The 19,999-nt window shown below is 36.5% G+C and overlaps 2 protein-coding genes across 8 annotated transcripts in view; one reads left to right on the top strand and one right to left on the bottom strand.

Annotated features, from left to right (window-relative positions):
• PIK3CB (phosphatidylinositol-4,5-bisphosphate 3-kinase catalytic subunit beta) overlaps nt 1–9,639 on the top strand; it is a 203,873-nt gene extending 194,234 nt beyond the window's left edge. For all 3 annotated transcript variants that reach the window (XM_072792544.1, XM_072792546.1, XM_072792547.1), the window contains 5 exons: nt 2,694–2,861; nt 3,929–4,052; nt 5,961–6,106; nt 7,649–7,781; nt 8,155–9,639. In XM_072792544.1, coding sequence (XP_072648645.1) covers nt 2,694–2,861; nt 3,929–4,052; nt 5,961–6,106; nt 7,649–7,781; nt 8,155–8,292 — 709 coding nt within the window. In that variant the 3' untranslated portion in view covers nt 8,293–9,639. The remainder of the gene's footprint in view (nt 1–2,693; nt 2,862–3,928; nt 4,053–5,960; nt 6,107–7,648; nt 7,782–8,154) is intronic.
• FAIM (Fas apoptotic inhibitory molecule) overlaps nt 1–19,999 on the bottom strand; it is a 118,944-nt gene that overhangs the window by 81,047 nt on the left and 17,898 nt on the right. Inside the window, exon 6 of one of the 5 annotated variants that reach the window (XM_072792569.1) lies at nt 9,003–9,695. The exons of the other annotated variants lie outside the window; for them this stretch is intronic. Within the exon in view, the coding sequence (XP_072648670.1) occupies nt 9,675–9,695 (21 nt within the window). The 3' untranslated portion in view covers nt 9,003–9,674. Of the gene's footprint in view, nt 1–9,002; nt 9,696–19,999 lie in introns of those variants that run through there. 5 annotated transcript variants of the gene reach the window in all.

Here is a 19,999-nt window from a genome sequence, read left to right on the forward strand (position 1 = left end):
AGAGAGAGAGGGAGGCAGAGACACAGGCAGAGGGAGAAGCAGGCTCCATGCAGGGAGCCTGGCGTGGGACTCGATCCAGGGTCTCCAGGATCACGCCCTGGGCTGCAGGCAGCACTAAACCGCTGCGCCACTGGGGCTGCCCTCTCATGGCAATTCTTGTTCATACAAAGATCATGTACACATTGTGCATTTGGGCCTTATCTGTTCACTGAGAGCAGGGACCGCTCTTCTTGCTTCTTTCTGTATCACCAGCAGCAAACAGAATGCATGACACATAGCTCTACCCATATATTTGTTGAGTCTATGAATTGCATCCATTGCATTTTCTATAATCAACTTTCATTTGAACTTCCCCAGGTATCACATTCCATTTTGGAGTTGCTATAAGGATAGCACAGTTTTTACAAAACTGTAGAAAATATTTACAACCAAAAGAAGAAAAAGATAATGTTAATATATTAAAAAGTCATATAAATCACTAAGGAAAATATTTTAAAACCCTAATAAATAGGGAAAGAATGTGAATCCTAAGTCATTAGAGAAAAATCTTCTAAAAATTGGTAAAAGAGACATGAGAAAGTTTTTATTTTCATTAGGGATTATATAAATGAAATTCAAAGCAAAATGCTACCTATCAATTTAGCAAAAATTACTTTACACAAGAACAGCATGAGAGGCCTGTTAAATAATCAGTGACTCTAGAGACTGTTGGATTTGAAAGATAGTTTCAGAGCCGCACAAATCTATTTTTAAGTCTTAGATCTTATGCTTAAATGTATAACCTTTTGCAAATTACTTTTTCTCATTTGTGAAATTGGGAACTTACTGAACAGGGATTTTGTTATTTTTTTGTTTTTTGTTTTTTTGGGAGGGATTTCGTTATTAAATTTGTCTATTCGTTCAGAAATAATTATTGAATGCCTGCTTTGTGACAGGCACGTTCTCAGGCACTGAGTATATAGCAGGGAACAGAACACCCCTGTCTAGTAGAACTTCCATCCTACTGGTAGAGAGAAAGACAGTAAACAAACATATAAATAAAATGTACAAGATGTCTGGATAGTGTTGAGGGCTTATAGAGGAAAATGAAGCAGGGAAGAGATAGCAAGTTTTGTGTCACAGATGCTTTTGTAAATTTAAATCCGGAATTTCTCACTGAGATGGAAACATTTCAGCAAAGACTTCAAAGAAATAAGGGAGTAAGTCAGGTAGATGTCTTGGGGAAAGATGTTCTGGGCAGAGAAAATGGAATTAGGGACTGTTGTGCCTTATACGTTTGAGGAAAGCAAGGGAGCCAGTATAGTAGGAATAAAGTGAATAAGGGGAGGATATTAGAAGTGAAGGACATTGTGAGAGCTATGGCAAGCATGTTGGCTTTCACCCTAAGGTTGGAAGCCAATGCAGAAATTTTGATGGGGTGGGGGAGTGATATAAAATGCGTACCTTTTAAACGGACTATATTGCTGTTGGATTTAAAACAGACTATGATGTGGAAGCAGGGAGACTAATAAAGGAACTTGAATAATTAAGTAAAGATTGATGGTGACTTGATCTAGAGTCGGAACCAAAGGAAGAGTGGAGGCAGAGAAATCTTAAGTACACATTTTCAAAGTAGGTAAATGCTGGTCATGAGAGAAAGAGTCAAAGGTGACTTTAAAATTGTGAGTTTGAACAACTGGAAGGATGGAGTTGCCATTCATTAAGCAAGGTAATGTGTAAAGTGCTTAGCCTGCTACTATGTGGCACCTATTAAGTGCTCTATATAGGGTAACTCCCTTCTCCAAAATTTAGAGTAAAAATGAAAGACTTCTTTTATCTGATATGCTTCTGTCCATCTCTACAAATGGAATATTTTATCAGAATAACTAGATAACAAATTATAATTTAGCTGGTACATTGGAGTTCTAGTAAACTGCTTCATCTGTTGGTCAAGATATTTACCCCCCAACAGAAAAATAGAATTTGTATTTTTCCTTGGGGCACCTGGTGGCTCAGTGGTTGAGTGTCTGCCTTCAGCTCAGGGTGTGATCCTGCAGTCCTGGGATTGAGTCCCACATTGGGCTCCCTGCATGGAGCCTGCTTCTCCCTCTGCCTCTGTCTCTGCCTCTCTCTCTCTCTCTCTGTCTTCATGAATAAATAAAATCTTAAAAAAAAAAAAAAGAACTTGTATTTTTCCATATGACAATAATACAAAAATGGCAAGGGTATCAATAGTAATAAAACTTTTTAAAAATCAAAGAAGAGGGCAGCCCAGGTGTCTCAGCGGTTTAGTGCCGCTTCAGCCCAGGGCCTAATCTTGGAGACCCGGGATTGAGTCCCACGTCGGGCTCCCTGCTTCTCCCTCTGCCTGTATCTCTGCACCGCCCCCGTGTGTGTGTCTCTCATGAATAAATAAATAAAATCTTAAAAAAAAAAATCAAGGGACGCCTAGGTGGCTCAGAGGTTGAGCATCTGCCTTTGGCTCTGGGCCTGATCCCAGGGTCTGGGATCGAGTCCCACATCAGGCTCCCTGAGAGGAGCCTGCTTCTCCCCCTGCCTATGTCTCTGCTTCTCTCTCTGTGTCTTTCATGAAGAAATAAAGTCTTAAAAAATAATAATAAAATAAAATAAATCAAGGAAGAAACTTACTCTGTTAAAGTTTCATTTTATGGCTAACATATACATATGACTGTGCCAATTTTTTTCCCTTTCAGGATGCTGCCTTATGGCTGTTTAGCGACAGGAGACCGCTCTGGCCTCATTGAAGTTGTGAGCACCTCTGAAACAATTGCTGACATTCAGCTGAACAGTAGCAATGTGGCTGCCGCAGCAGCCTTCAACAAAGATGCCCTTCTGAACTGGCTTAAAGAATATAATTCTGGGTTAGTTTGTGTATCATTCTTCTGAACAAGCAGCCGGACAAAAAAATGGTTCTTCCAAGTAGAATCATAATTGTCCTAGAGGAAATGTTAATGTTATTTATTGCTTTATTTCAGGTTAGATCAGAATGAGAAAGTAGGCCTTCCTAAAGTCTCACAGATGGTTAGCATTAAATTCTACTTTATCTAGATCAAATTTAAGAGCCTTACAGTAGTTACAATATAAGATTTTACAAAATTTTTAAATAATTTTTTAAATGTGTCAACTTCTATACTTAGTGAATATATGACCTTAGGTAAGTTTTCAGTAGACTTTTACAATAGCAGTAAATGAGTTTGTAGATTGATCTCTCCATATTTAAAAAAAAAAAAACAGGGCTGGAAACTGTGTTATTAATGGTTATTATGTTGGAAAAGACCTAATCATAGACAATTAAGGAATTTCATAGTGAGGGAAAACACTGCAAGTATTTTGTCTAAAGACTTCAAAGTCAGATTTATATTTCATCATTGGCAAAACCCAAGGGCTTGTATGGAGAATTAGTTTTCAAATTTTAATCTTAAGACTTTGTCTTTAAAGGGTCTGTGTTACCAACTTCTAATTTAAGTCAGTGACTTAAAGTGTTGGAACTGTAATACTTAACTCTTAAATATGGAATTCTAGTGTTAGGTCAAAACTGATCAAAAAATGTTCTAAAGCCCAGCATCATATCATCCAAGCAAAGCTGAGGGTCTCCTCTTATTATACATATGAACCTACTCCCTAACCCCAATGAAGCTCAGTCCCCAGGACACAGCAGTTTGAATGGCTGAGGTCCAGTGATCCAAAGTCTTTGAGTCTTCCTGCTGACTTCTTTCTGCCCTGCTTCTGCACTGATCACCCTCCCTCTCTTGGCTGATCCTGCATGGTTTGCTCATACGGTTTTGGCAGCTCTGTGTTGCCTTTCTACTAAAAATTAAAAAGGAAACAAGTGTGAATTGGGTCTTACTATCCCATACTTTTGGAGTCTGAAAACCTCTATTCCTTCATTTATTCATTTTTTTTTTTTCTCTCTCTCTCTCTTATTCAGGGATGACCTAGACCGAGCCATTGAAGAGTTTACCTTGTCCTGTGCCGGCTACTGTGTAGCTTCTTATGTCCTTGGGATTGGTGATAGACATAGTGACAACATCATGGTCAAAAAAACTGGCCAGGTGAGCCTCCCCAGAGTCTGCCAAAGGCCTCATGATGCTATTACATACAGTACAATCTCTTGTGTAATTCAGGCAATTCTTTAGTAATTCTTGGAATCATGTCTTTTTGCTTTCCTTTTGTTTCACACACCATCTGCTTCATGTATATTCATTGGTTTGTTTGCTTAAAGTTAGGTGATAAATACTTGTTTAATGTCTGAAAAGTTACTGCAGTTACTTAAAATGACCTTTCAATATAAGATATGGATAAATGGGCGCCTGGGTGGTATAGCTGGTTGAATGTCCAACTCTTGGTTTTGGCTCAGGTCATGGTCTCAGGTTGTGGGATGGAGCCCTACTTCAGGCCCTGTGCTCAGTGGGGAGTCTGCTTGGGACTCTGTCCCTCTACCCCAGACTCTCTCTCTCTCAAATGAATAAATACATCTTAAAAAAAAAAAAAAAAAAGATTTGGAGAAGATTTAGTAGTAGGGTCCTAGGATACTAAGCCCAAAAAAGCTTTGTCAAGGAAAAATATGGGCAAAAAGGGAAATGTATTGATAGTGTACTGTTGCTACATGGTTTAGCTTTGAAATGTACTTACATGGCCTGAACAGTATAAACATGGAGTACTAATTTAACCAGAAATTATGATATACTGTGCCTCATTGTATAGCATTACATCAGCACAAAGTACTAAATCTTTACCTTCCATAATTCAAAACTAGGAAGGGGATCCCTGGGTGGCGCAGCGGTTTGGCGCCTGCCTTTGGCCCAGGGCGCGATCCTGGAGACCCGGGATCGAATCCCACGTCGGGCTCCCGGTGCATGGAGCCTGCTTCTCCCTCCTCCTGTGTCTCTGCCTCTTTCTCTCTCTCTATGTCTATCATGAATAAATAAATAAATCTTAAAAAAAAAAAAAAAAAAAAAAAACAAAACTAGGAAGTAAAAAATAAGTATAAATATACCATTTTAAAAAATGGAGGAAAAACCCATTAAAGAGTGGCCAGAAGTTACCTCTAAGTACTAGGACTCAGGGTATTGAGGGGGCTGTTGGGCAAGTACTTAGAAATATTGACCAAAATAGTTTGATATGTAGAACTATTTGGCTTTTTAAAAATCAGACATGTTGGGATCCCTGGATGGCTCAGCGGTTTCGCGCCTGCCTTTGGCCCAGGGTGTGATCCTGGAGTCCCGGGATCGAGTCCCACGTCAGGCTCCCAGCCTGGAGCCTGCTTCTCCCTCCTCCTGTGTCTTCCTCTCTCTCTCATAAATAAATAAATCTTTAAAAAAAAATTAAAAACCAGACATGTTTATTATTTGGATGTATTTTTCTTTTTCTTTTTAAAAACTTTTCCTTTTTGGGATCCCTGGGTGGCTCAGCGGTTTAGCGCTTGCCTTTGGCCCAGGGCATAATCCTGGAGTCCTGGGATCGAGTCCCACGTCAGGCTCCCTGCATGGAGCCTGTTTTTCCCTCTGCCTGTGTCTCTGCCTCTCTCCGTGTGTGTCTTTCATGAATAAATAAATAAATAAATAAATAAATAAATAAATAAATAAATAAATAAATAAATAAATAAATAAATAAAATAAAAACTTTTCCTTTTTAAAGATTGTCTTTTGCACTAGGTAAATGCAGTTTAATATCAGGCCTGGGTTATTAGTGCGTATAAAAGATCTATGAGTATTAGAAACAGTCTTCCCAAGTGACCCAATAGCCTCTGAAAACTGAGAAGGGCTCATGAGAGTTTTGTAATAATATAGTTACCAAATCACTCTGTTATACACATAGTAGCAATTGTACAATCAATACAGAGTGAGGCAAGGGCTCAGCTGAAGATCAGTGAAGTGTTGCAGGTCTAGGACTGCTGAGATCTTGCCTTTCTGTTTGGGAACCAGAGAAACGAGAGAAATCAAGTCCCATTTGTTTTCCAGCTCTTCCACATTGACTTTGGACATATTCTTGGAAATTTCAAGTCTAAATTTGGCATTAAAAGGGAACGGGTGCCTTTTATTCTTACCTATGATTTCATTCATGTGATTCAACAAGGAAAAACAGGAAACACAGAAAAGTTTGGCCGGTAAGTATTGACCTCATGTCAAGAATAAACTTATCTGACATTTTCTCATCTGACTAGTTGGGCTAGCATTTCTTAGCTGAGGTCTATTTAGATCAGGGAAACATTTAATCTGCTAACTGGAGGCTTTTCGCCTGTCAGATCCATGTTTTGGTTCAGAGAGGAGAAACATTCTTGAAATTTGAAATAAGTTACTGTGTTTTAATCCAATAGTATACCACTCTTTATCTTAGAAAATTCTCTGAAACTGTTAGACATTTCATTATGAGATGCTAAGAGGGACAGGCAGTTTGCTCTCATTCTAAGGGACCCAGTGTTCAGAACTTTGTAATTTCTGATCCGGTCCTCACTACTTGTATGTTTCCAAGCACGTTATTTGTCTTCTTTGTTTCTTCATCTTAAAATAGTGACAAAAATAATTAAATTTTAGGGCTATTATGGGGTGCCTGGTGGCTCAGTTGGTTAAGCACCCAACTCTTGATTTTGGCCCAAGTCATTATCTCAGGTTTGTGAAATCGAGTCCATGTTGGGGCTCCGAGCTCAGTGGGGAGTCTGCTTCTCTCCCACTCCCTCTCCCTCTCCCCGTCCTCAAACTTGCTCTCACTCTCTCTCAAATAAATAAATGAATCTTTAAAAAAAATTTTTTAGGGCTATTACGATAATTAGAATTAAGTTAATGATGTGACCAACTCATACTGACAATTATAATTATCATTTCTAGATGTGTCTGAGTTTGTGCAGAATATATCTCTGGGTGTTCAATTCTCTTTTTTGGCAAAATTAGGGTGATAGCATCAGATGGTCCTCTTGAATAACTATCTTTAAGAGGAGAGAGAGGGAAGGCAAGATGATATGGAGGTGCAGTGCGAAAGCATCCATACTTGGGACCAAATCAAAGAAATTAATCTCTGGAGTTAGACTATAAATCTAGAATATAGAAACATTGTTCACAAATCCTCATGGATTATAAATTACCACTTGTTTTATAACTAGTTTTTGGGTCTCATAGAATTAAAAAGCACAGGTGTTACATATTACATAGCCTTTTATAAGAACTTTAGTTGTATTTTTAAAAAGATATGTGTGATTTTAGACAGCCAGATCTGTTCTATGTAAATTTTAGTCTTGGAACAATTTTCAAAGTGCTTTATTTTTTTTTTAAGATTTATTTATTTATTTATTTATTTATTTATTTATTTATTTATTTATTTATTTATTTATGATAGACACACAGAGAGAGAGAGAGAGAGAGAGAGAGAGAGGCAGAGACACAGGCAGAGGGAGAAGCAGGCTCCATGCACTGGGAGCCCGACGTGGGATTCGATCCCGGGACTCCAGGATCGCGCCCTGGGCCAAAGGCAGGCGCCAAACTGCTGAGCCACCAAGGGATCCCCTCAAAGTGCTTTAAAAATCAGAATTAAACCTTCAGTTCTGTAGAAAATTTCCAGCTCTTACAGAAAATCTAGATATGTCTCTTGTTTTCCTTTACGAAATTTGCTCTCTTCTCTAACATCATGTTCTTGTGATTTGTTGTGTCAACTGAAGCTTCCGCCAGTGTTGTGAGGATGCATATCTGATATTACGACGGCACGGGAATCTCTTCATCACCCTTTTTGCACTGATGTTGACTGCAGGGCTTCCTGAGCTCACATCAGTCAAGGATATACAGTATCTTAAGGTAAAAACTCCTTTTCTTTGTATATTGGACTTTGTAGGCATGAAGCTCAGCTGTACCTGCCTATTTCATTCAAATGTTCAAAGGGAATGGAACAGAGCGATTTCCTGTGAGACTGTACTATCCAGGAGTGGTAGTGACAAGCAACTGAGTAATTTTCTTGCAGTCATCATAAATTTCATCTTCAAAAACCCTGTGGCAGGAACTATATTATCACCCTACCTTAGTTGTCATTCTCCATGCTGCAGAAGACATTTAAATAAGAACATGAGGCACACAGTTTAATGATGGCTGGGGAGGTATGGCTGAGATTTTGACATTGCATGTCACTATGGAGGATATATAAAATCAGATTTTTTTTCTCTTTCATTTTTAGGACTCTCTTGCCTTAGGGAAGAGTGAAGAAGAAGCACTCAAGCAATTTAAGCAAAAATTTGATGAGGCACTCAGGGAAAGCTGGACTACTAAAGTGAACTGGATGGCGCACACAGTTCGGAAAGACTACAGATCTTAATGATCAGCCTTTGCTCCTAATGTATTTGTTGGTTTGTTTAGTTTTCATTTTGCACTTGCACTAAATTGAACATGACCCTGCCAGAGATGTTATAAAGGGAATGAAATCCTGGAACTTAGTTAAATTAAGAACAAGGCATCCCACACATCCTAATCTGAACAATCCCTGATGACTACCCTCTGCTTTATTGAATGCTTCCAAGATTCATCATGAAAACTCCCAACATTATGGATAATCATTTCCTGCTGACTTTGCACGCCGAAGAATGCTACTAGAGATTGTTTTCTGTCTTATTCTTTTTTTAAGTATTTGGTACTTTTCCAGAAAGGTGTAAATACTTCTTTTTGTATTGTGACCAAGTGTTATCACTCAACCAACTTATCCACACCTGGGGACTGGTAGTTGTTCTTACTTTCCAAATGAGGCTTAAAAGAAAGGCATCTTTCTTCCCTTTTTAAATTATATAAACTACAAATTATAACATAATTTGAAATTATGTTTATTTTTCAAAAGAAATCTTTAAACTTGTGGAAAGATTAATTCTTCTGTTGATATTTATCTACCATGACAGCATCATTCCTATCAGACTTGGTGAAAATCTGCTCGTGAGGCAAATATTATATATATGCTGCATATATATTTATAAAATTTCAAGTGGGGAGTTCTATATAAAAAGACATTTCTTTTTTTCTTCCTGTCGTGTTTTAAAGTTTTACAAAAAGCAGAGCTTTTTCCTAAGTTTTTAGTTAACTATGAGATCCAGTTCTTCCAGTTGCTTCTGTAATGAGGCACATAGTAATTTCAGTTTTTACATGGTATCTATGAAAGAGTTCACTTCATAGAGCATAATACTTGAGCAAATGCATCCAAGACAGAAAGCAAGTGAAAGGAAACTGTTTATGGAATCATCTCCAGACCTAAAATTCAGTATTTTAGTAAAATGCCAGCTGTTCTTACTGTATTTATTAAAACTTATAATAATGTGATTTTTCAAGGATATTAGTTCAAATTGAAATGGTTATATGCCACATGGAATTCTTTAATTTATTATTTGAGGTACCATACACTTAGGGTGCTAGATGGCAAATAATGTTAATATGTGCAATAAGAACTACTGGTTTGAATGTGTAAATGGATGCTCTTTCTGAGTACTGGCAATATCCAGCAAAACTACTGCTTTTTCTCCAAAGATTTTTGGGAGCTCTCAATCCTCAGTGACATGAGAGAGAGAACTGAGAACCCTGTGACTGAGTTTTCTATAGGAATTTTATTAAAGATTGTTTAATTTTGTTGTTCTCCTTCATGTTCACAAATAAATGGGTGAGCTGGTTTCAGCTGCTCTTGGGACGTGTGGGCTGCTTCTTTATGGACAGCACAGGCCTTTAGATCTTGGCACTGGGACTCTAGGAATAAAGTCAGTAAACAAATTAATTTGAGAGGTAGGCTGAGGCTCATGGTCTATTCTCTGACTTCTCTCTGCTTCCCAGCCCCAGCAGGAAGTGTGGGAGGCCTCTTGGACTTTTCATAGGAGCCTGAAGCTCATCAAATTTTCATCTTTGTACCCTGAGGTGGAGGAAAATGCCCCTTTAGTGACTTAAGTATTGAGCCAGACTGTAGCCACTTTGTGGCCCTCTTCCATGGAGCAGATATTCACAACAAGTCATAGTTTCTTAGAAATAAGTTTTAGGTAAGGATAGAGATTGACCTCTGAACTGACCATTCCCAGGGCTGGTCCAGACTCAGTGAGAATTCAGGAATAGGATTGTGGAAGGATAGGTTTGTTCAAGGATCTTTATCTGGTAGTGATCTACTTTCACATGCACTAGCTCTCACAGGCCAGGGGGCTTGGAGACTGGCAAACATTGTCAGCTGGAAGTGGGAACCAGTGTTTCTAGAGGAGTCTCCTCAGTCCATAGGGAGCCTTGGTAAATATATGTAAAAATATGCCAAATCAATAAATGTGGTCAGGAGTAAGAAAGGAAAGGCTTGAGCCCAGGATGGCTCTGGACTCCTCTCCACCCTCTCTGCCATAAGCCCCTCAAAGATAGCCAGGACAATGTGACGTAGTAGCCCTCTGTAGCTGTTAACCGCTCCTAACAGGTGCTCCCCACATACTTCCTGAATTGCACATTTCTGATTCTCTTCTCAGCAAGAGAAGAGGAGGTAGCAGGCAGAGGACAGCTAACTTTAGAGGTCTGGGCTGCTGGATGAGCTTGTTGCAGGGGAACTGGTTATCCAGTACCTTGGCTCTTAAGTGCTCTGGTCAGCAATAAACCTTAGCCCAAAACACTTCTAGTTTGTAAAATGGGACTAGTAAAATAACTACCCTAGTCACTTCTATGTGGTGGTGAGAAGGCTAGGTTACGACCATGAATGGGGACATAGGCTGAGTCCCAATTCAGAGGAACTCTCCCTGCTTCTTTCACTTGAAGACCACTGAAGGGAGGAATCTTCGGGAAGGAAAGCCCCTTCCAGAGCTCTCCCCCTACCTCCTATCTAAGGAGGCCCCTCCAGTATCTTCTCAGTTCTACCTTGCCAGCCCATAGCCCTATTAGCACCGGAACAGTCAGGCAGCCTGTAATGCCGAGGTCACTTGTCTGCAGGAGCTAAAAGACTGGTCCAAGGGGTGGAGAGCAGAGAGGGACCATGCCACAGAACCCTGAGTTGGGAATGGGCAGCTTTTAAAAAGGAGGGGGTAAGGGTTGAGGTTTCTTGGAGCAGAGGGCCCTGAGCTGAGTCTTCAAGGATAGAATTTAGGTGAAGGGGTGATAAGTGAGACTGAGCAGGAAGGTAAAGCATGTTATAAAGGCTGGGAGGAGAGGAAAAACGGGATTCATGGGCACAAACAGGCTCAACAGCTGTTTCTTTGCCTCTGCCTCTTCCCCTCCTCCACTCCAGAGTGCTGCACTTCTCAGGGATCCAGACAGTACTTAAACCTCAGTCATATCACGCTGGAGCCTCTTCCTCTTTCACTATCTGTGGCAGTTCTATCCCCTTCTTTGATGATGGAAAACGTGTCTGACATCACCTTCTGGGTTATTCCTGCTCTAAAATGTACAACTAAGGGGTTTTTGGAACTCAGGATTCCTTTCCACTTTTAGTAAAGCCCAGGTTCAACACTCAGAAAAGTCTGCCCTTTCAAACTCCCAACGTTTCTTTTTTATTGTGAGAAATGGCACATAGAGTAATGTATACAAAACAATAAGGCATATCAAGTTAAGGCTTAGCAAATATTATAGAACAGACACCCAGATAACCATTGCATAGGTTGAGAAAGGACATTGCCAACAATAAGAAGCCATGCCAGTTCCCCTTCCTGGTCAGGACTTACTTCTCTCTGCCAAGGTAATCACCATCTCTTCTTCGTTGGCAATCATCTCATTTCCTTACTTTACAGTTATGCTGCCTCCTTTTTTGGGTCAGGCTTCTTTTGCTCTACATTATGTCTTTAAGATTCAGCCATGAGGTGGCATCATTTTTTATCATCGCCTCATAATATTCCATCTTAGTGGATATCCTATAATTTATATATCTTTTCTACTGTTGGGACACATACAGGTAGTTACTAGTTTGAGGCTATTACAAATAAATAATGCTGCTATGATGATTATAATTTATCTGCTGATTCACAGATGTATATATTTCTTTGGATGTATATACTTAAGATTAAAATTAGTTGGTCATAGGATTGTGCATATCTTTATTTTGACTAAGTAATGCTAAAATAAGTGGTTGTGCCAACTTACTCTTCCTGCAGTACTTAATTCTTGTCACTCCATATTCTCACCAGTACCCAGTTATCCAGCATTTAAAAAATTTTAGCTATTCTGATGTGTGAGGTGAAAAAAATTTGCATTCTTTGCTTAGTAATGAGATTAAATTGCTTTTTCATATTTTTGTTCATTTTAGTTTCCTCCTTTGTGAAATGCCTGTTTAAATCCTTTGTCCATTTATTTATTTGGATACCTGCTGTTTGTTTGTTTGTTTGTTTGTTTTCCTTCTGAGGAGTATTTTGTTTTTAGTAATTGCCTTTTGGTTTTTGTTAGGTGAAATTCTGTATGTATTTCTGTACAAGCCTTTTGTCAGTCACATGTTGAAAATATCTCTTCCACTCAGTGTGTGTGACTTTCTTATTCTATTAATGTTTCTTCTCATAACACAATCTTAATTTTAATGTAAAATTTGTCATTATTTTCCTTTATGGTTAATATACATTGTGTAGTATTTAAGATATTTTTTTCCTGCCCTAATGTCATGAAGATACTCTCCTGGATTATACTCTAAAAGCTTGAAAAAAAAAACAAAAACAAAACCAAGTATTCCATTTAGATCTATAATGTACCTGGAATTGCTTTTTATAAATATTGGGAAGTGCTTTTCCCTAAATGGACACCAAGTTGTCCTGGTATCTTTTATTGGGAGCCTTTCCCCACTGTTTTATAAATCCACCTTTGTCACAAACCAAGTGTCCATATATGCAGGAGTCTGCCTCTGGACTCTAGAAGATAGCCAGTAGATTTCACCTCCCTATTTCTGTATTTTAAGCGTATTTATCAAATTCATACAGAACAGTTAATGTGTAATAGGCATGCATCTAAACTGTAGATATTGAATCTGCATACCAATCTTACATAAAGGTAGGTGCAAGTGACCTTCCCCACATTACGGATGAGAAACCAGGCTTAGAAATTCAAGTAATTTGTCCAGAGTCACAAAGTAAAAGCCAGCATTCAGACTCAGGGAATCTGTCTTAAGTGTTCATGTTCTTTCCTCACAATTATCAACAATGCCTCAATACACATTTCAGAATCTGCTTATTGATTCCACCAAAAGAAACCTGTGGAAATTTTGAATGAAATTGCATTATAGATTAGGTTGAAGTAAATTCATATCTTAAGAATATTGACTCTTCCAGTCTATGACAATGGAATATCCTTTATTTAGATCCTCTTTATGTGTACAATGATTTGTAGTTTTCTATGTAGAATCTTTGTATATCTTTTGTTAGATTTCTGGATAAGTGATTTTAAGCTTCATTGTTGGTAAACTATAGCAGTGGTTTTCCAAGTATGGTCCCCTGAGTAGGAATATTAGCATCTCTTGGGAACTACTTAGAACTACAAATTCTTAAAGACTTCCCCTCCCCTCTGCAAGACCTACTGAATCAACCACTAGAGATGGAATCCAGCAACCTTTATTTTAATAAACTTTTACCAAGCTTCAGAGCAATTGATAGAAATAGAGTTGATGATCGTGTTTAGCAGATACACTAAATATTCTTATCACTCCTATTATAGAACTTATTTTGATTCTGCATATATGATCCACAAAGAGTTTTATTTCTTCCCTTCCATTACTTTCAACATTTTATTTATTTTCTTTTCTTTCTTTTTTTTGACCTTCTGCCCTGTTTAGGAATTGCAACAAAATGTTGAATAGAAGAATACTAAATCTTTTACTGATGTCAAAGGGAAAGTTTTCGATATTAAGTATGGTATATGTTCTGGAATCTGGATTTTTTTTTACCAGATTAAGGAAGCATGTTTCAATTCTCAAGGGATTTTTTTATATATATAATCATGAAAGGATGCTGAGTTTTTCAAATTATTTTTCTGCATTTTACTAAGATGTTTCTCATTTGGGAAGTTCTGTCAATTGATGTTCAAACTTTAAACCAAAGTTTACATTCCTGAAATGAGCCCAACTTGATTGTGATGTATTTTAATATATTGCAAGACTTGACTTGCCAATATTTCATTTGGGATTTTTGCATCTATTTTTATCAATGGAACTGGCCCATAAGTTCCTTGAAAGAAATGGATCAGGATTTGTTACCAAGATTTTGTGGCCTTATAACACAGGTAAGATTGGCATTATTTCTTCCTTTAAAATCTGATAGAATTTTGCCAGTGACATGATATCTGATACTTCCTTTGAGGTATGGATTTCATTAATAGCTAGAAGAATATTCAGATATTTTTATCTTATTGTGTCCATTTTAAAGAGTTGTAATTTCTAGGAATGTGTCTATTCTAGGTTTTAATTTATATAAAGTAACTGATATGTTGCAGGGTTTATATAGATGTCCTCTTTTCATTTTTGTTATTGGGCTAGTGCCTTCTGTTTCTTAGTCTCACTAGAGGTTTTTCAATTTTATTCATCTTTACAAAGAATTAACTTTTTGATTCCTAAAATTCTCTGTGTTTGTTTTCTACATTCCTTTCATCCCTCTTATTTCCTTCCTTCTACTTTATCTGGTCTTACTTTCCCTTCTCCAATTTAGTAAGATGGTTAGTTAGCTGATCGATCTTAGCCTTTATAATAACAATCTTTATCTGCATCCCATAAATTTTGAGATGAAGTCTTTTCATCACCATTCAGTAAAATGTATGTTCTAATCTCCATTTTTCTTTCTGTGTGACTTACTGATTATTTAGAAATATATTTATTTCCAAATACATGTGGATTTTCTCATTACCACTTTGTTGATTTTTAGATTGATTGCATGGCATTCAGAGAACAAACCTGTCATTTCAATTGTTCAAATTTGTGAGGCTTTCTTTTATGACTCACAATATGGTCAATTTGTTCAGTATGCATGAGAAAAAATCCATATACTGCAGTTATTAAGTGTCCTACATACATTCATTAGATCAATTCTGTTGTTTAAATTTATATATATATTGAGTATTTATGAGGTAAGTTAGAATATCCCACTATGATTTTGAATTTGCCTATTCTGGTTATATCAGTTTTTATAATTTGAGGCAATATTATTAGTTGCTTATAAATTTAGAGTTGATTTGTATCCCTGGTGAATTGAACCATTTAAAAAAATTTTTTTAAGTGTTCTCTGTGTTTCTGGCAATGCTTTTTGCTTTGATGTGTGTCAGCTTTCATTTGGCTAGTGGTTGCATGGTGTGCTTTTTTCTTTAAACCTTTTATAAACCTTACAAATGTCTCTCTTGTAAATAGCATGTAGTTTTGGGGTTTTGTTTTTGTTTTTGTTTTTTGTTTGTTTTTGTTTTTTGTTTTTTAAATCCATTTAACCCTCCTTACCTGTTAATTTAAACATTCACATTTACATTTAATGTAATTGCCAATATATTTGGGGTTAAGTAAACCATCTTACTATGTAGTTTTATTTTTTTCTGGGTTTGTGTGTGTGTGTGTGTGTGTGTGCTCCTTTTTCTATGATTTTCTTTTTAGTTTTAGAAAGAAACTAAATAGTTAGAAAATATATTTTCTAGAAATATTTAGTTTTCTATTAATTTGGAAATCACACTTTTTTACCATTCTTTTATTGATACACTAGGTTACAGCTCACATACTAGACTTATCCTTCTCTAATGTTACTTGGTACTTTTATCATTTTCCCAGACAGTGCAAATAAATCTTCACTTCTCTCCCAACCCATATGCTATTGTTGTTGGATTTTAATTATAGATCATTATTAACTCCAACAAGAAAGTATTGTTTTATACAACCGCTATGCATTTAGCCATAAAGATGGTCCCTGACAATGATGGTTTGACTTAAAATTTTTCAACTTTATGACAATGTGAAATCAATACCAATCAGTAGAAACTATACTTTGTGTTTTGAGTTTTGCTCTTTTCCTGGGCTACTGATACTGTAGTGTGATACACTCATGTGTTCCTGGCAGTAGCAGCAAGCCACGGCTCCCATTCAGGCATGTCATCATGTTGTAAACAATTAGAAAGCTTACAAACATTCTGTCACTTTCAGGACAGTACTGAATAAATTACATGAGACATTCAACACTTTATTATAAAATAGGCTTTGTGTTAAAAGTTTTTGCCCAGCTATAGGTTAATATAAGTGTTCTCAGCATGTTGAAGGCAGGCTAAGCTATGATGTTTAGTTGGTTTTAAATGCATTTTTGACTTACGATATTTCCAAATTACAGTGAGTTTATTGGGACATAACCCCATCATAAGGAAGATCTGTATATACATTTTTACCATTATCATTGCTTTTCATCCTTTTTATCACATTTTCAAGTTTTCATTGGGGATCTTTTTTTTTTTTTTTCTTAGACCAAAGAAAAACCCTTAGTATTTCTTTCAGTTGTTCTACTCTTGATTAATTTCATCAAACTTTTGTTTGCCTGATAATAAATGGTAGTTTTGCTGGGTATAAAAAATATTTTTTAATATTTTTTTTAATTTTATTTATTATTTATGATAGTCACAGAGAGAGAGAGGCAGAGACATAGGCAGAGGGAGAAGCAGGCTCCATGCACCGGGAGCCCGACGTGGGATTTGATCCCGGGTCTCCAGGATCGCGCCCTGGGCCAAAGGCAGGCGCCAAACCGCTGTGCCACCCAGGGATCCCGGTATAAAAATTTAGATTGGTAGTTATTTCTTTTTAGCATGTTGAAGGGATTTTTTTTTTTTGAAAAATCCATTCTTTTCTACTGAAAAGGTAACATTTTAGTATGTATTTTTTCTACTAACTGCTTTTTAAAAGTTTTTCTGTTTGTCTTTTAGCAGTTTTACTATGATATGCCTGGGGTGTTTTATCTTGTCTTTAGTTTTTTGTATTCTCCCTGTTTAGTGTCTGCAGAACCTCTTGAGTCTATAGCTTACTACCTTTCACCATTTAGAAAATTATCTTCCAATCTACGTCTGCATAATTCTCCTTTTGGAACTCCATTTATACTTATTTGACCTTTAATTGCTAATTGTGCAGTCTCTATTTATAATTTTCCCCTCTATAATCTCTTTGTATTTTTTTTCTAGATATTTCCTTGTTTTCCAGTTTAGTATTGTTCTGATATTGAGTTATTAATTTCATTGTGTATTTTTCAATTTTACAAATTTGGTTCAGTTCTTTTTAAATTATTCTTTTTATCCCTAGCTCCCTTTGAAATTCCCAGAGTTGTCTGTATTGTCTTGAACATTTTAAACATAGTATGTCAAGCTGTACATCTAGTGAACTCTTAAACCGCAACTGCAGCTCCTGTGGGTGTGTTTCTATTGCTTCATTAATTTTGCTAACACCAGTTCATGTTGTCATGTCTCATTTGCTTGTATATTTATTTATGCTGCATACTCCCATCAAAGGTAATTCTGATTTCAAAAACAAATCAACTCTATTATTTCTTAAGTGATGCTCTTGGGGTCTCAACTCAAAATGTGGGAATTTTGCTAGAGTTTGCCAGCATTAGCTTTTGTCAACCCCAGGTTGTGTCTTCCTAGCCATGCTAAGCTATCAAAAATGCTGTTTAATCTTTTTACCTCTTGTAGAATCAGTAAACATTCCGAGGGTTAAGTGGTTTCAAATGCCTGGCTCACAAGTTTGTCTTCTGTTACGTCTTGGCATAGAAATTCATCACTGCCTTTTCAGCTTTCTGGTGCCTTTAAGAAGTTATATTTTATATTTTTATTGATTTTTTTTTTTAGTTGTCATTAGCAAGAGAACTGTCAGCATTCCTTTTTCCACCTTTACTCTTAACCTTACTAACTCTCCACCCACTTTAATATGCCTTCTGCTTCAGTTCATTCAGATTGATTTTGTCAATTTTGTCACCAGCTTCATGGATATTGCCAAATCTAATGGACACTTTCCAGTTCTTATGCTTCTCATTTAAGCACCAATATGACATAGTTAACTATTGATGTTTTGTGATATTTTCTACAGGTAAGGATTTTCTACCATCTCAAAACAGTCATTCTGTTTTTACACTTTCTCCTTTATCTTTTTTCTTTGTATATTTCTTTTTAAAGATTTTACATAAATGCAAAAATGTGGTAACAAATGCCCAGTTTTTAAAAGTGAATTCTTAATTTCTTTTAAATTTTCTTTGGTTACCCATTCCCTAGCATCATCATTCCCCACCTCACCCCCAACTCATGCTACCTGTTTGTAACCTTCCATATTTCTCTCCATGCTTGCATAAGTTGTGTATAGACAAAATATTTAAAGACCTACACACACACATTATATATGGTGTCTTTTTATTTTTTAAACACAACTGCAGTATGTTATAGCTACTTTTCTGCAACTTGCTTTTCTTTCACTCAAATACCTTATGGAAATTTCTGCAGTTCATTCGGAATGAATGGATTGTCGTTTATGGTGTATTATAATTTATTCAATCATTTCTGCAGATGGGCATTCACAATTTCCAGTTTCTTTTTTCCCCACTATGAACAATGCTGCAATAAACATCCTTGTGTATATATTCTTATTATATATTGTTATTGATGGCTTCTCTTCCCAAGAGAAAGGGGGGTGGTGTATGCATGTGCACACTGTGTTTTTAAAAAATTTTATACTTTAAAATCTTTATTGAAATTTAACATTCATATTGAACATAGCATACAGACAAAAAGGTAAAAATTATTTAGTAAATAGCTTCATTCATTTTCAGGAAATAAATGCATCTTTGTGACTAGCACCCATATCAAATAGAAAATTACTGTCACTTCAGAAATTCGTCTCATGCTCCTCGTTACTAACTTCCCCCTAAAGTGAGCATTATGGGGACTTCTAAAATTACGTATTAGTTTTTGCCTGTTTTTGAACTTTATGTAAATGGAATTTTTGAATTTAACAAATGTCAGATTGTTTTCCTAAGAATTTAAAATATTTCTTTTAAACCTCAAAGTGTAAAAGGGGTATGCTTCTACATCTCAGACAGTAATATATCATTGTTCTTATTTTTTTTTGCTGTTTTCATTGTTAAAATAATTTTTCCTAACTACAAATTAATTTGATCATTTAAAAAATATAATTGCTGGCTACTTGATTTCATTTTCCATAGCCTATTCATATCCATTCCATTTTACAATTAGCCTGACCCTTCTTGCCAATTTTTAAGAGCTCTTTATATATTATATATATCTTGACCCTTGTCATTTACATTACAAATTTTCCCAAATCTAGTTTATTAGCTTTGTTTATGGTATTTTTTACCATATAATTTTTAAATAGATATGTCTATCTTTTGTTTTATAGCTTTAGGATTTTCTTAATTAAGGTCTTCTTGCCCTAGGCCAGTCTCAGATACTATAGCTCTTCAGTAGGCTCCGCTCCCCACCCACCCCCCTTTTTTTTGTCTACAAACTCCCTAGTTGATGTCATCCATTCCCATTGCTTTAAATCTCCCCTAAATGCTAATGATTTCTGCATATATAGCCCCAGCCCAGATCCTTGAGCTGCAGTGATGCTCAAATCTGTCTACTGTCAGTGAGGGGTGTAAGTCCTAGGGATACAACAGTATGTGAACCCTGCCCTCCAAGCTTGTTAGAGAAAGTAGATACTGTGTTAATATAGAAGGATGATGAGGACACTTGTTGATCTCTTGCACATTTTGTATTACTATAAGGGAAAGGCTACAGCCAAAAGATAAGTTCCGGAATATATGTAAAACTATGACAAATCTATTAGAAAATGTGAACTCAATAGAAAAATAGGTAATGACTAATAAACATGTAGAACAACTAACTTCACTAGTCATCAGAGAAAGTAAAATGAGATATTTTTCTCAGGGCACCTGGCTGGCTCAGTCAGAAAGCATCGAACTCTTGATCTTGGGGTTTGAGCCCCACTTTGGGTGTAGAGATTACTTAAATTAGTAAATAAAAACTTAAAAAATAATAAACATAAAATGAGATACCATTTTTGAAGAAAAACATTGGGTTGGCAAAATTTTTAAATCCTGACTACCTCAAGTGTT

The sequence above is a fragment of the Canis lupus genome, chromosome 22 (assembly GCF_048164855.1).
Source record: "Canis lupus baileyi chromosome 22, mCanLup2.hap1, whole genome shotgun sequence".
Classification (NCBI taxonomy): domain Eukaryota; kingdom Metazoa; phylum Chordata; class Mammalia; order Carnivora; family Canidae; genus Canis; species Canis lupus.